At 50.9% G+C, this 16333-nt stretch overlaps 1 protein-coding gene across 1 annotated transcript in view; it reads left to right on the forward strand.

The window, feature by feature from the left end:
• The first annotated feature begins 227 nt into the window (after positions 1–227).
• The window catches only part of TNN (tenascin N), a 59848-nt gene continuing 43742 nt past the window's right edge, over positions 228–16333 (forward strand). The window contains exons 1-6 of the mRNA XM_048225187.2: positions 228–310; positions 8152–8592; positions 9851–10225; positions 10727–10990; positions 14479–14664; positions 15857–15946. Of these exons, the coding sequence (XP_048081144.1) occupies positions 8187–8592; positions 9851–10225; positions 10727–10990; positions 14479–14664; positions 15857–15946 (1321 nt within the window). The 5' untranslated portion in view covers positions 228–310; positions 8152–8186. The remainder of the gene's footprint in view (positions 311–8151; positions 8593–9850; positions 10226–10726; positions 10991–14478; positions 14665–15856; positions 15947–16333) is intronic.

Consider the following 16333-nt stretch of genomic DNA (forward strand, 5'->3'; position numbering starts at 1 on the left):
ACAGTCTCCAGTATTTTTAGCTGCTGCGTAATGGATGTAAAAAAGACGGGGGAAATGTGTACGGTTTTTCTTTCCTTGTTAGAATTAAGAAGGAATTGCTCATTATCTCTTAACTGAGTCTCTGCCGGGAAGAGGGAAACACCCAAGAGTCCCCATTGGCTCCTCCTCTGGCCTGGACTGGATTTAAACCAGGGAGGGAAGCTGAGGAGGGGAGAGAAGGTGGAACGGGAGCAGCACCGAGTTCTGCAGCCCAAGGGGCCCAGTTTCTGGGTGGCAGCAGTGTTGGAAGTGGTGCCCAGCAGCCTCTGAGGTAAGAGCCCCAGTCTCTGAAGGCTTTACCTGCGACAGGGAGGAAGGTAGCCAGGTGGAAATGAGCTCCTGAGCCTGAAAATCCAGGCAGTGTAACCAGTGTCCTATCACCTCTAGCGGGAGGGAAAACCTAATTAGGAAATATTCCCCAGGACCCAAGTACCATGTCCTTAGCCAGCAATATACTCGATACACTGGTGGGACTGAGTGCAATCATCTTACCTGGCCACACTCAGTCTGTGTTGTAGGAAATTTCTGCCTGGCATAATAACAGATTTTTACATACGCTGTTTCCTTCAAGTTTGGCATGTCCTTCTCAGCACTATTTCTTTGTTGGCTTTTTAAAATTATTATTACAATGTCAATCGCTTCTCGGCCTTTTGGCTAAGATCAAGTGTAAAATTATTATTACAATGTCAAAGTCCTCTTTTTTTTGGCTAATTTTTCTTACATCTCACTTTTTAAAAAAATCCTAAAATGAAACTTTGATTTTAGATGTGATCAGGAAATTGTTCTAACTTTCCCCTTTTCTGGATTTTGCATATCCAAGTAAGATGATGTTTGCAAATGCACTTGAAAAGCTTTGAAATGTTTTCAAACATTTGATTTTATAGGTTTTGTTTTTTATTAATGAGAGAATAACTTCTTTCCCCAAAACTCCCATGCCATGACCCTTGTAATGCCTCAAGAACACCCATTTGGAAACATTTCAAGAAATGATGTGGTGGACTAGTTCTCTTTATTCACTTATCTATTTATTTTTGTGGTTGGGAGACAGTTGAGGAAATGGAGAGAGAAAGAATGAGTGAGAATAGTCACCTAAAACCATGAAACTGGAGTTGCTGATATAAGCATTTAAAAAAGAACAAATTCTAATGTGAAAATAACAAACTAGATTAGCCACAGTGCCTAATGTCCATGGGTTCTTCAAGAAGTCAGAGTATCACCAAGCAGCAGATGACACCTGCCTAACCAGGACTGTAGACTGGTGGCTGGCTGAGCACAGGATCTGCATGGGAAGAATTGGTGGTTTTTGGCATTTAGGTGTTTGTTAGAGACTCAGAGTCAAGGTGATGAAGCTGGGAGACAGACTCTGGAGCAATAGAAAGTATTAACATCAGTTACCATTTTTCCCAGGGGAGGAGGGAACACCCCCACTCCCCCAAACCAGACATTCTTTCATGCAACTTTGAGTTCTGCCATATCCCCAAGTTTGTGGCTATAGCTGAGTTTTTAAGGAAGGAAAATTGGGCAGGATGACTTCAGATCATCTGTGGCTTCTGGTTTCTATTCCAGCACCATTCTGTGGTTTGAAATGTAGGGTAGACTGGGGTCTGCTACCGAGAAGATGCCTGTAGAAATCATGCCAGTGGAAACTCTTGTCCATCCTCTGCTCATTCCAGAGCCTTGGCTCCTGTAGGATCTGGATCCAGACATGAGATCATGGTTTAGGTTCTGGAGCAGCATCTGGAGCCACCAGTCTCTGAACTGATGACGCTAAGATCTCAAGCCTGGTCCCTGAAAGGGCAGGGGCTTTGTAGCGTTTCACCACAGTAGACACACCGCGAATGTCAACCAGCCACCATCTGAGTATGTGCTGTTGTTCTCAAGGAGAGACCCAGAGAGTGAGGATGGGACCCAGCATCTCTGGAAGAAGGCTGGAATTTTAAAATTATTTCAATATGTGGAAAACCACACGTTAAACCACATCATACACCTCTCTTCATTGTCATCCAGCTGAAACAGAGTTTGTCATCAGAAGCCCCCACACCTGTGTGTCTAAAGTGGTGCTTTAAAGTCATTCTAGAGATTGGGTGTGTGGTTGGATGTGGGGGAGGCAGGTCCTGAATGTATGCCCTTGTGCCCATCTTGTCTTCTCACTGTGCATGAGCCCGTGTATTCCCATGAAAGCAAAAGGAAGGGCTTTTTGTAAGAAGGGGCTTCATTCCCATGGTGTAAATGGACATCTTTGCCTGATGCTCAGGAAAAGCTTTAAAGGAGCTTAGCACAGAGCCTGGCGCATCATAAGAGCTGAGAAAATGGGAACTATCACCCATTTGAGGCCCCATAAGGTAGATTAATATTTGGTTGATGGAACAAAACCACCACACCAGCTTGACCACCCACTGAAAGGTGATTGAGTGCTGAGGCTGGATCAGAAACACCACGTGTCAGCTTTTCTAGCTTGTGGTGTGTGGGCAGATGTGGTGGAAAGAGCTCTTCAGGAAAAGGGGCCTTGCATGGCGGTATGAGTCATCTACAAGGACTTCTTGGGCTCTCACTGGGTGTGGTCCACTAGACCTAGAAGAGGGGAGACCGAATGATGCCTGGAATGCCCCCATATTAAGCCTTATCACACGAAGCCAATTTTTCATTCTCACCCACACTTGGTGTCTCATATCCTATATGGTACTCCTGTGTGGAAAGTTCAGTGTCACAGGGACCAGATATGAGAGTGTCCGTATGTGTTCAGTTTGTCTGGAGTGTGACCTAGCTGTGCACTGTCTTGTGCCTCTCACACGCTTGTGTTAGTACAAGAGAAACAGATCCAGAGGTGAAATCAGCAGGCTGAGGGATCCCGCCCAGCACGAGTTGAGCCAGGCACCCAAGAACTTGCTCTCCTGGACCAAGTACTTGGGTCAGAAGACCCTGGGGTCACCCAGGGCCCGGGTTGTCGATCACTGGCTGAATATGCCCAAGAGAGTTTGGGGAAGGAGTGATAAATTTGCCTGGTGACATTTGTGACATCAGTGCATCCCTAGCCACCATCTGCCCCACTTTCATAGTTCGATGATGTCCACGCTGTCATTTGGGGGCAGAATATTAAAAAATATCTTTTTAACTCTACTGGAAATGGATGATACGATTTTTCTAAAACCCAAAGCAGTGCTCTCACTTGCTTGTGGTTAATTGTAAAGGCAGGATGAGGTAATAGGGGAACCAAAGAAAGCCCTGAATTTAAGTAGAAAGATCTGTAATGGTGGCTAGAAGTTGGCTGCCACTCTCTTCGTTGGACGTAGCATCTTTTATTTCTGACCAGGGTGCGTGTCCTTCTTTGGGGAAAATGCGGTGACGTGGAGACCATCTGCCCAAGATAGAAGAGGGCGATCTGGGACTCAGGGTCCATCCTTCTCCTCTGGCCCGGCCTTGGTTGACATCTGCCCTACAGACAGAAGTCTTGGTCTGCTTTGTGTTTCTTGGGAAGGCACTTCTCCACATCTCATGAGAAGCGAGCAGGATTTAACCTCCTTGTTGGGGGGAAAACGAATTATCTTTCTAGGAGATCATCCTCAGCCCTGCTCAGAGGAAGTGCGGGCATAGGATTTAGTTATTGAGCAATTCATACTGAATCGTGCACCCACTAAGCCTTGAGTTTCCTATTTTCAGCTGAACCCCTCTCTTAAATATGATAGGCAGGAGGATGTTGGTTTCTTTTTCACACGTAGTAGTCTTCTCACTGGCTTTTTTTATTTGGGGCAGTACGTATAGCAGAGAGATGAAGAACACAGAAAAGGACAGGGGACAGACCTGGTGTTCGGTCTCAGCTCTGCTGCTTATTAGCTGTATGCCCTCGGGCAAGCTACTTAACCTCTCTGAACGCCTGTAATAGCGGATGATATCAATGGACTCCCAGGATTTTGAAGACTAAGTGAGAATAACATTTATAAAGTGCCTGGCACAGTCCCCATCATCTAATAAACACATACGTGAGAAACCTAGGTGCTCTTATCACTTAATACCCAAAATATTACCATGGTCAGGATTGGGCTCTGAGACCGGAGGCACAGAGGGGATCGACATATTCACGGCCACTGCCATGCCCGAGATGACAGGGATGTCTAGGTGAGGAACACACATACAGATCTTGGAGCTATCAGTGTGTGCCCGGAAATTGAAGCCACAGGGGTGGATGTGGTCATGAAGAGAGAACAAATAGAGCACGGATGTAGAACCCTGGGACATCAGTGTGTCTCTCGGGGCGGAACCAGGGGCACCCTCCGCCCAGCTGATCATCAGCACACACTTCAAAAAGCCTTTCTCGAAAAAGCAATGCCAGGCAGCCTTTGTCCTGAGTCTTCCTATGCCTCTGCCCCCCACCTCCCCACGTTCCCTACTGTCCCTCCTGCAGTCAGAATTAAAGACAAGGTCAGAGTCAATGAGACTGATTCTCCGGGACACCTGGTTTCCTGTGGTTTCCTGCAGGCACATTCCGTGCCTGTAACCGCCCTTTGTCTCGCGCATTCCTCAGCCTTTACTAAATGATTCCTCAACAGAAAAATCATCCCCGTTCGGAAAGTTATCCTGCATTTTCCTGGGTGACATTTGCTGCCCTGTCCGCCCCCTCCCCACTCTGATGGAGTTCTGTGTGTGGTCAGACGGCTGCGCGTATGAACCACGTTGGTGAGCTCATCCCTTCCCTTGCTCTGACTCCAGGCAAGTCTCTCCTGCCACGTGTTGGAAGGAAAGCCAGCAGGCTTCTCTGCTCGCTCATTACACTTGACAGAAGCGCTAGGTCGAGGAGGCCTCCCCCACCCTGTCTTCTTTCGAACAATCACCCTGCCCAGGGAAATCTGAGCTCAACTCGGGGAATCCAAGAGGCTGCAATTAGCGAGGACATCTTGTTACAAGCGACAGGCGGCAGAAGGATGGGCGACACTGAGGGCTCCTACGAGGGCTTCTGGGGTTTCTCATATTCCAGGCTTCCAAAAACAAACACTGAGACTGGGCTTCGCGCAGCCTTGCTGCGGTTTATGGCAGCAGTCTGTGGCTGTTTTGCATTCGTGCAGAACTTCTTCAAAAAGCCATCTGTACTCCATTTGCGTCTCAGAAGAGAGGGAGCCATAGGGTGGGGGCGGGGTTTGGTTGGCAGGAGTGGGCAGAGAAGCCCGAGCCTGCTATCCTCGCTCCACCGTTGCCTGTTGCCTGGGAAGGTGATTTGGGACAGTGGAAACTCCATACAAAGAGGTCGCCTTTGAGACCAGTGTGTGTGGCTATTTGGGGCGACAGAAGTGCTGGGGGGTGGTTAAGGGCTCAGTTGGTGGACACTGTGTAGATGGGTTGGAGTTTGCAGCCTGGCACTTTTCTTCCCTTGAGTCTCCGTTCCCGCCTTGGGGAAGAACAGAGCTATGCGTGTGACTGTGTTATCATGGGGTTGGACTTTTGAGGACAGCAATTGTGAAATATCATTATTTTTACCCTATACCTGCCTTCCACCTCGCTTTACCGCCCCCCCTCCCCCACTACTCTGACAAAAATCCCAAGCAGATTCCAGAGCTTCCTGGTCACTGTTGGTATTGGAAGAGAACCCTTTTGTGAAGGGCAGGTCCCTCCCAAGAGGACAGCCTCAGTCTTCTATCCCGGCCCGTGTTTTCTTCCCACCCAGCTCAGGCCTGACACCGGGATCTGCCGGGGAGCAGCGGGACAGGGGCCCTGGTGGGCCTGGTGCCTTCCTTCCCCCACTGCCTCTCCCACCTTGCCCGGCTGCTTCTGGCTTCCGCAGGTTGCTGACTGAGGCAGGGAGGGGAGTCAGAAGGGAAGGGGAAAGGTATTTTTATCTAGTTAGAGCTATTATAGTTCCTTCTAGTTATCGGATGCCCTCGCTGCCGTCGCTGATCCCAGTGTTGGCTCCGCCCCTCCCTCTTGTGGGAATCTGTTGTGGGTTTTTCAGACAGTCTGCATTCTACCCCCCTGGGTTGCCCACTGGGGAAGCATACTCCTGCTGAGCCATGGGGCCGCACCTCAGCTCTGGCCCCCAGCTGCCTTATATATGTGGCATAGACTTGACCTATGGCAGGACTTCCATATTCTTGTCTCCCCAAACTCTGGGGCGCAGGTGTCTCCCACCATAGTCTCTCTCCAATCTCTGCTATGCCCGGCAAACTCCCACCTCTGAATTCCTCTGAGCAAGAGGCAGGTACTGGTCTCTTTGCCCTCCACCTTCTATTCAAACCAACCTACTCCCAGAAAAGCTTCAGGAAAGCATCTCTCTTTAGAATGTGTGGGTGCTTATTACCCACTGTCCAAATCCCATGACAAGAAATGGCTCACTGACCATTCCGTTACATCTGCAAGGTGTTGAGCTCAGTTCCTGGGACATAGTAAGCGCTCAGAAAACCTGAGCTATTATAATTTTTTTAAAAAAGATTGATCTATCTATCTATCTATCTATCTATCTATTGTGCGTGAGCGGTAGGGAGGGGCAGAGGGGGAGGGAGAAGGAGAGAATCTCAAGCAGACTCCGCACTGAGTGTGGAGCCTGACTGGGGACTCCTTCTCATGACCCTGAGATCATGACCTGAGCTGAAATCAAGAGTCAGACACTTAACTGACCGAGCCCTCCAGGTGCCCCAGTTATTATCATCAATAATGCATGCTTCAGGTTATAGGAAGAGCTAAGAAGAAGTGAGTGGGGCAAAGGGGTAATCCTAGGAAGAACTCTCCTTTGGTGCTGCACGGTTTAGTTCGGAGCGGTAGCACATCCCTTGGGTAAAACACCCAGGGCGTCTGCCCGAAGGAGGGAATCACATAGGGAAGGTATGTACTGAACTCATGTGTTATTTGTGGCAGAAGGCCATACCGGTGTACAGCCAGCACAGGCTTGCAATCAGACGGACCTAGTTTTGAAACCTGACTATGCCACTTAACTAGTTGGACAACGCCTGGTAAGTGACTTTGCCTTGCACCTCTGGTCGCTCACCCAGGATAAGCAGAGCAGCACTAATCTCACTTAGCAGGGATGAAGATGGATTACGAGCGTTAACGCACCTGACCAATGCCTCGCACAAAGCAGCAACTTGATAAATAACAGGTAGTATTATTACATTATTATCGTTATCCTTAATAATAATTCTGCCAGGGACCTTCATCCTCCACTTCTTCATACTAAATAAATGACGACTCTTAGAAATTAAAGATTTTAGCAGGTATTAGAACGGGGCTCAGTGATGCTTTCTTCCTTTTCTGACCAACAGAGTTATCTGCTCAGGTCAACTCCTTTGATGGTGTTCTGCTGACTGACTGCCGAGTCCGAAGAGAGGCGGCACCAGATGAGGGCCTATGGAGGCTTCCAGGATGTTGGCAATGTTCTAGTTCTTAAGCTGGGTGGTGGTTCCATGGCTGTTGCCTTTATAACAATTTGTTAAAATGATACCATTTTTCTCGTATGCTCTTTTCAGTTTAAATATCACCCTTCACAATAAAAAATATGAGAAAGAAAAGGAAGGCATGCTCAGTAGTTGATTAAAATCAAAACCTCAAGCATTTATTGAGCACTTACTGTGTGCTTGGCGTGGTACAAAGTGCTCTCCACGTATAACGTGGCGAAGCAGGTGTGACCATTCCCACTTGACGAGAGGAGGCTGACGCCATGATAAGCAGCCCTCGCAAGGCTAGACAGCTAGGACCTGACTTGTCTTTCCAGCACACTGTCACTGCCTCTCACAGTGGGGAGGTCTCTATGGGCAGCTGTTCTGTAGGTGGTGTTGATGGGGTGGTAATATTAAGGGTGTGGTATAGATGAGGGACGGGGGGAATCGAAGCCCGGTCACAGTAGGCCCTTCATAAGAGACAGTTGTTATCCTTGTTATTATAAGTCAGGTGAGTATAGAATTAGAGGTGAAGAAGGGGGTCTCCTAGGTAGTGAACAGTGTAAGCAAAGACAGGAGGCAGGAATGGACAATGTGTGAGAAGGGACAAAAATTTTGGTTTGGATCTTCAGGACCTACAGGATGAAATATTTCTGCTGGTTTCTCGGCTTCCTGTGGGCTTCTAGAATCCATTCAAAAGGCCAGTTTCCATCAGCAAATCTCCATGGCTCGTTTTTTGTATCTTTTCTGGATACAGGTCTCCTAGAGAGTCTGCCCCCTGTCTCTGCAAGGATGGGTCTCCAGGGGACATTCTGCTTCCCCCTGGGGATCCTATTTGGCTCTGTGCTCTTGGTGGCGTCAGCCCCAGCCACTCTCGAACCTCACGGCTGCAGCGACAAGGAGCAACAGGTCACTGTCAGCCATACCTACAAGATTGACGTGCCCAAGTCCGCTCTGGTCCAGGTGGAGACTGACCCTCAGCCCCTGAGTGATGACGGGGCCTCGCTCCTGGCCCTGGGGGAGGCTGAGGAACAGAACATCATCTTCAGGCACAACATCCGCCTGCAGACGCCGCAGAAGGACTGTGAGCTGGCTGGCAGCGTCCAAGACCTCCTGGCCCGGGTGAAGAAGCTGGAGGAGGAGATGGCGGAGATGAAGGAGAAGTGTGATGTCCAGCGTTGCTGCCAAGGAGCTGCTGGTGAGCTTGCCACCTGGTAGTCATTCAACAAACCATGAACGGGCACCTGCTACATGCCCGGTGCTCTTGTGAGTCTGGTGGGCTCCTGCCTCACTCTCGGGGCGGGCAGGGGCCTTGTCCTTGGCATTAGCTCCAGGCAGTATCTGCAAGCCCCAGTAGAGAGGGACCGGCAACTCTTAGAGGGAGTCTGGACTCCTGGGTTTACGCTTCTGGGTGGTTTGACCTGTGGGAATCTCCACGGGAAGGGGAAGCAGTGGGAAGAGAAGAAAGAGGGTTGGCCTTGGAGCTAGATGGAACTGGGTACAAATGCCAGTTTCATCACTACTTAGTGGTGGGACTCTGGGTAAATTCCTGGAGTTTTCTCAATTAAAAAGGTTTTCCCAAACCGTCCAATTAGGATAATTCTACGAGGACTATAAATGCTGTACAGAAGTTTCCTGGCCCTTAGCAGATATTTAGCAAAGCTGATCCAAGTCATAACGAGGGTGTGTTGGCATCCTTTTCCATGCTGGAGGAAGTGCTATGGTTGAGAGCATCTCCTCTGCACCAGACAGACAGCTGGGCACTGGGGTCACTGCCATGAATGGCATGGCCCAGACTGCGCGGAGGAGCCTCCAGGGCAAAGACTTCTAGGAAGGAAAGAGGGTGTTCCAGGAAGCAGGAGCTGGGCTGCTGACCTGCCAGGGCCTCCAACTGCCTCTTGCTGCCTGGGGTTAGAGAGGGGAGCCTGGGGGAATCCCTTTTCCCACCCTTTAGCCCCAGACTGTGCCTGGGCTATTTGGTAGTTTCTGCTGGCCCACTTTTCCAGGATTCATTTTGGGCTCATTTCCCAAGAACCCAGCCTTGCTAAGGTCCAGCTACCTCCCAGCCAGCCTGGATCTCACCTGCCTGGCAGCCGGAGCCCTGCTCCTGAGCACATGCCGACGCCCAGGCTGGAGCCGTGCACGCGCTTTCAGCGTTTCCTCCATTTAGAGCGGAGGGAACCAGAATTCACCTGAGCTCTTGGATGAGAAGGGAAATGGAAGGGGCTTCACGTGGCTTTAGGAGCGTAAAAGGCGCACACGTCTATAGCTGTCGTAGGTCAGCGTCTGACCCAGGTTGGAAAGGGCAGACCCCTGTCTTCGTCCTGGGCCTTGCCCTCCTCCAAAGAACGTGCCATGCGGGCCCAGGACCGGCCAGCCAGCTTGCGCTGGTCTCCAGGGAAGGAGAGGCCCGCTCGCCTGCCCTCACCCCCAGCCCGCTTTCCTCTTGCCCGCAGGCGGCAGCCACCACTGCAGCGGCCACGGGACCTTCTCGCCGGAGACGTGCACCTGTCGCTGCGAGCAGGGCTGGGAGGGCGCCGCGTGCGAGCGGCCCGCCTGTCCCGGAGCGTGCAGTGGCCACGGGCGCTGCACCGCCGGCCGCTGCGAGTGCGAGCCGCCGTACGTGGGCGCCGACTGCGCCTACCCCGCCTGCCCCGAAGACTGCAGCGGGCACGGCGTGTGCGTGCGCGGCGTGTGCCAGTGCCACGACGACTTCACGTCCGAGGACTGCAGCGAGCGCCGCTGCCCCGGCGACTGCAGCGGCCACGGCTTCTGCGACACGGGCGAGTGCTACTGCGAGGAGGGCTTCCGAGGCCTCGACTGCGCCCAGGGTGAGAGAGCCGAGGGGCCGACGGCCTCCTTTCCCTGCCCGCGCCGGCACCATTTAGCCACCATGACACCCGGCCTGCGCAGGGACTCGGCCTCTAGCGCACCTCGGAAGCCCAGCGGGGCTTGTGAAACACAGATGGCGGGGTCAGCCTGAGTGCCCGAGGCAGGGGGTGTGGGGTGGGGCCCGAGGACTGGCATTAATAACCAGCTGCAGGTGATCCTGGTGCCGCTGGTTTGAGAACCGGCGGTCTTCTGGGATCTGATGGCGCTGTGTGTGTGTGTGTGTGTGTCTAGGGGTGTCCGAGTCGGTGTTAACTCCCCACCACGTAACTTCCGGCGGGAGCGGGGTGGTGGCTGGTCCAGAGTGGTGCTCCACGCAGGCGCCCCGTGCTCTAACCTGCAGCAGTGCTCAGGATATGGTAGGTGCGCGGTGACCACAGGTTGGTTATGCATTTTCACCCTTTTCCTCACCCTCTCCACCCCTCTTCCTGTTCTGCACACAGTGGTGGCTCCCCAGGGCCTGCAGCTGCTCAAGAGCACCGAGGAGTCCCTGCTGGTGAGCTGGGAGCCCTCCAGCGAGGTGGATCACTACCTCCTCAGCTACTACCCTCTGGAGCAGGAGCTCTCTGGGAAGCAGGTCCAAGTGCCCAAGGAGCAGCACACCTACGAGATCGTCGGTTTGCAGCCTGCAACCAAGTACATAGTCACGCTACGCAACGTGAAGAAAGAGGTTTCCAGCAGCCCACAACATCTACTTGCCACCACAGGTGAGGAAGCAGTGGGATGCCTCAGGTTTCCCAAGAGAGGCCCCATTTTAATGTTCTCTTCCATTGTCCCCACAAATACCCTTCCAGTACCCAGAACATTGCTCTCCTTTGGGGTTGAAGAGCATAGCGGCTGCAAGCCTGGTTTCTGGAGAAAAATCCCTCGACTTCTCTCAGCTCCCCCAAGTCAGTGATAGAGTCTGCTGGATTGGGGCTCAAGGGGTCTTGTCCGCCCCTGAGATTGGGAAGGTCTGATTGCCTGGCAGCCACACACAAGCAGCCAAGGAGTGCACCTGTACACGCAGGCCCTCCCTGAGCCTTTGAGGCCACTCAGCAAGTTGGAGTTGGGATGGGTGAAGATTTGCTGAAGCCCCCTGTATCAGATTCATCTTAGCAGGAAAGATAGAGAGAGCGAACAGCATAACTGAAGACAGTTGAGTGAAGAGGCATGGGTGGTAGGATTTGGCTGGTGAAACACTCTAGGACTAGCATCAGCAGGGATGTGCCCGTTCTGAAGGGGCAGGGATGGCAATTGGTAGTGGGACCCAAACAGAGCCGTAGGAGAGGGCTGCCCGAGGAGGCGCAATGTGTAGAGAGGCAGGCGGTCCACCATGACCTCACCAGAAGGGAGGGAAGGAGATCGGTTACCTAAACTCTCTATCCTCCTCTCTGGTCTTCTGGTAACTCACTGGCTGAATGTAACAAGAAGCCAGAGGGCAAGGGGATTGGACTCACACAATTCATAGAGGTCACAATCCGGGATACACAGCAGGACGGAGGATGGATGTGGAGGGACAGAGGGACAAAGTCTCCAGTGTACCACCAAATGTTACCAAAATGTTTGGGAAGACAAGCCTCACTGCTTACTGGTTAGAAATTCTTGTTTTCTCATGAAAGTTCTTAAAGCAGTTTAGATCTTCAAGAGCTTGGAGAAACCTAGTGATTTGAGCCATTCTGATCCACTCATTCACTCATCTTATTTTACTGACCATCTACTGTGTACCAGGCACTGTTCTAGATGCTGATAAACATCAGCTGCCTCCACCCTTCACTAAACTCCTGGGGAGAGATCCAGGGAGACCCAGATGGATGGGCTTTTGGGCACATCATTGTCTCTGCAGAAACATCAATCTGCCTGTCCCGTTCGGTAGTGGGGATAGGGATGGCTCCATGTTGGAAAGGGCCACGAGGGACCTGTCATCCTGGGAATCCAATCTGTGATTGCCTTTCTCAACCCCCTCCAGCCGTAGACCCCTCGGGACGCCTCTGGAGTCGAGCAGGTTGGGTTTTTTGGCTGTTGGAGTGCGGGACAACACATCACAGTGCTCTAATAAGAGCATTAGAAAGGACTGGGATGGCATTGGGGCTTGTGTTGGGTGATTTGGGGGAAGTCGAAGGCAGCAGGGGTTTGCTTTGGCTTGCATGCTGTCGTCAAGGGGAGTTAACTCCATGACGGGTAACTTAGTGAACCTCATCTAGAAAGAGCAGACTAGAGGGAGGCTAAAGGCGTCATCAGTGAAGAAGGGGTAGCCGCTCATACTGTTTTTGTGTGTGTGTTTTTAAAGATTTTATTTATTTATTAACACAAGCAGGGGGAGTGGGAGAGGAAGAAGCAGGCTCTTAGTGGAGGAGCCTGATGTAGGGCTCGATCCCAGAACGCTGGGATCACGCCCTGAGCCGGAGGCAGACGTCTAACGACTGCGCCACCCAGGCACCCCTGTTTCTGTGGTTTGGACAGTGTTCTTGTTTTTGCCTGTATTCAGACATGATTACAGAATGGCCTTGCTTTGTCTTCAGCCATCATGGCCACACAGGGGCCTGTCTGATGTTGATGTTCTGTGAAATCGTTTATGCTCAATGGGACTGCACCCAAGCTAACCTGTAAGAGCCAGACCAGCTCCCCGCTGTTGGGCTGCTTTTCTCTTTCTCCCCTTTTTTGTCTGTGGCTGCCTCTGCCTTTAGACAGGCCAGTGCCCAAAGCCTCCCAACAAAGAGCAGAGACATCTGTTCTGAAAGTCTTAGTAACCCCTTTTGGTTTCTGCTCTAGGGACTTGTGAAATCTTGCAACTGTGAAGCTTGTCTTTCTGTCTAATCTGATTCATGTTAAACCCATTCTATTTGTTCCTCAGGGGAGACTTGGTCCGAGAGATACTTATCCTCATAATAATCTTGAATATTTTCATTAAGTCTCTGCTTTTTCATTTGTGAGCTATATAGGACCCTTCTGTGATCCTTGAGTCACTTTCATTACTGACCTCTTGACCTGTTCCCACCAGGAATTCCCATCTTTGAAGGAAGAACCTGAAGGCTGGCAGATGGAAGCCAGTAGGTGGGAGGAAATTCTTCAGAGAAAGGCTCTTTGAGGTTCTTTGTTCATAATAGAGTGAATCAGAAACATTCAGACCCGAGGGACTTTAAGAGCACCGAGTTCACCCCCTGCCTAATGCACAATTTCTCTTTCCCATGTCCTTGACAAGTGGTCAGTCAGCCTAGGGAGCTCCTAGGGAGCACGACCAAGGCGGTGAAGGTGGGCATATGACCAAGGAAGGGGCAAGGCTGAGAGCCTAGGGGCTTGTCTTCAAACTTCAGGTCAGATGACATCCATTGGGTATGGCCATTGGATAAGGCCATTGGAATGCACCATGCTCTCAAAGATCCAGTCTCCTCCCCAGCCACCACCCAAAAGTTCTTCCCTTGGAGGCATATCAGCGATCCATTCTTTTGCATAAATCATTATAATTTCATTTTTTTCCAAGCGGAGGGTAAACATTTAGCCATTAATATTTGACTATGAATAAATGGGTACAATAACACTCCTTGCAGGCTGGAGGGTTGGGCAGCTGAGGTCACCGGGTCTCAGCTGTGGTAGAAGTTGCAGGAAAGATACATAGAAGGACCAAGTTAAAATTCACCTATTTTATAGTTTGCCTAGGGTTAGTCTTCATAGGAGAATCTGAGCGGCAAGGAAGGAGCTGTAATTTGGGGGATGGAGGAAGAGACTGGTTGTATTATCAGTATTTTACTTCAGAAAATTTCAAATGCATTTCCCACACTTTACATGGGAGAAGCTGAGCTTCTCCTTCTGGGATTGAGTCTTTGAGGGCAGCATTCTGCAGCTAAAGGGTGTGTTTCATTCGGGGCAGCCTGACCCCTGGGTCTGGCGGTTTGGATGGCTAGTTGAAGAGGTGTGGTCCAGGGCTTGGCCCAATGGTGGCTTGGACTGGGAGAGCAGCATGGCATCTGATGGGATGGGATGGGAGAGAGGAGGCTTTCCCAGAAGATAGTCTGTCCTCCGTGGATAATGTGAGAGCCAACAGTTTATTTGCTACTTTGGTAGTTTTAAGACACCTGTTAAGGATTGTGTCCTGGGCCGAAGCATGATCTCAATGTGTCAAGAAAGGGCACTGACCTGGTAGCCAGTGGCCTGGTCCCGACCTGCCTGAGCCCTGCTCCTCACTGCTTTCTCCTGGCTTCCCTGACCCCTGCCCTAGATCTTGCTGTGCTCGGCACCGCGTGGGTGACGGATGAGACTGAGAACTCGCTTGATGTGGAGTGGGAGAACCCCCCGACCGAGGTGGACTACTACAAGCTGCAGTATGGCCCCCTGACAGGGCAGGAGGTGGCTGAGGTCACCGTGCCCAAGAGCAATGACCCCAAGAGCCGATATGACATCACCGGTAAGAGCCAACACTGGGGATGTGGGAAGTTTGCTGTGGACGCTGAGGTGGGGACTGTGTGCATAGAGGGTCCTGGAGCCCTAGGAGTTGCTTGAACTCTGACCCTGGAAACTCCCAGACAAGAGCCCAGTCTGTAGGCCTGCAGACAGTGCTCTAGCATCCCAGAGCTGGAATCTCAGCGCACCTGCACAGATTATAGGCTCAATGTCTTCTTGAAAGCCCTGTCTGTGTCTCAGGGTGGATTTTGGAACAGACATTCCTTTTGGAAGAACTGTGTGCATGTGTGCGTGTGTGTGTGTGTGTGTGTGTGTGTGTGTGTGTGTGTGTGAAAGAGAGAGAGAGAGAGAGGGAGAGAGACTGGTTTATTTGGAATGCTGCATGGAAGGAGTGATGCTGGGAGTCCTGGGTGGGGAGGTCCTTATCCCAACTGACCAAGTTAATCTGCTGAGAGCTGGAAATCTGATGGCCGCTAAGGAGACAGGGCCATGCAGGGCTGGATCACATTTTGTGACTCCTGAAGCTTAGAGAATTTTTAGGGCTTTCTTTAAGGAAAATAATGCACAATCCTGAATACCCAAGCGAATACCCTTGGAGGTGGCGCACGCAGGGGAGGGGGACTGAGGCTTACTGATTCCTCTGCTGTCCACCCTGTGAGCTCCATCTTGGAAGGACATCTTGCAGAACGGAGAGCAGCGAGTGTGCCTCCCATATGCTGTTTCTGACCGTACTTTGCCACAGTCTGGATATCTGTGCCACAAAGAACAGTCATTCTTACTGCTGCTACAGAGAAATAACAAACGAAAAAAGGCAAAGCAGAGAAGAAAATAATGGAATACAATGAGGCTAATTATTACAATGAGGCAAAAAGAAACTTTTGAGGGAAAAAGATTGTTGGGGGGCAGAAAACCACTTGAGCTATAAATAAAATTGGGAAATCAGTGCCTGGCAGCCCAACAAAGGAGCTCTGTTACCTTCACCTCATCCACTCTGGCCCCCTACACCCCCGTAAGCCCCTTGATGACGCCTCGTATTCCTCTGGCCCTGCCACGCTTTCTCTGCCTTAGATTGGTCTTCGGGTGAGAAGCACAGCCCCCCCCACCCCCCCCCGCATGAGGGAAATCCTGAGGGAGAGCAGGGTTGGGGGCGAGAGTCTGGAGCGCAGCCTCACCGAGCCCTGGCTGCTTGTTGGCAGGTCTACAGCCCGGGACGGAATATAAGATCACCGTTGTTCCCATGAAAGGAGAACTGGAGGGCAAGCCGATTCTCCTGAATGGCAGGACAGGTAGGAGCCATTTAGAGGCACTATGAACATTTCTCAAGTTTGCTTTCTGATATTTTTCTTGGCTGACTCCTCTCTGGATCAAAACTCTGGGATTTTTATGTAGAAAGATTCTCTTTGTGTACTGACATCTATTTTGTGAGGCAGGGGAGGGTAGGAAACTTTTCCTGTTGGAAATGTGTCTTACCATTGACAATGTCCCCCAGGATCTTGGAGTCAAGGGGAAAGGCCATTTCTGACATGTTTCTGCTTATTTTATTAGCTTTTATCACTGGATTATTTTTCTTCATTATCTTGGACCTAGGCACACAACTCCTTCTTATTACCTACCTAACACAGGTGATCTGTAATCTTTTTCTCATCATTCCTGTGTTTTTTCCTGATGATCAC

This window comes from Ursus arctos, unplaced genomic scaffold (assembly GCF_023065955.2).
Source record: "Ursus arctos isolate Adak ecotype North America unplaced genomic scaffold, UrsArc2.0 scaffold_2, whole genome shotgun sequence".
Classification (NCBI taxonomy): Eukaryota; Metazoa; Chordata; class Mammalia; order Carnivora; family Ursidae; genus Ursus; species Ursus arctos.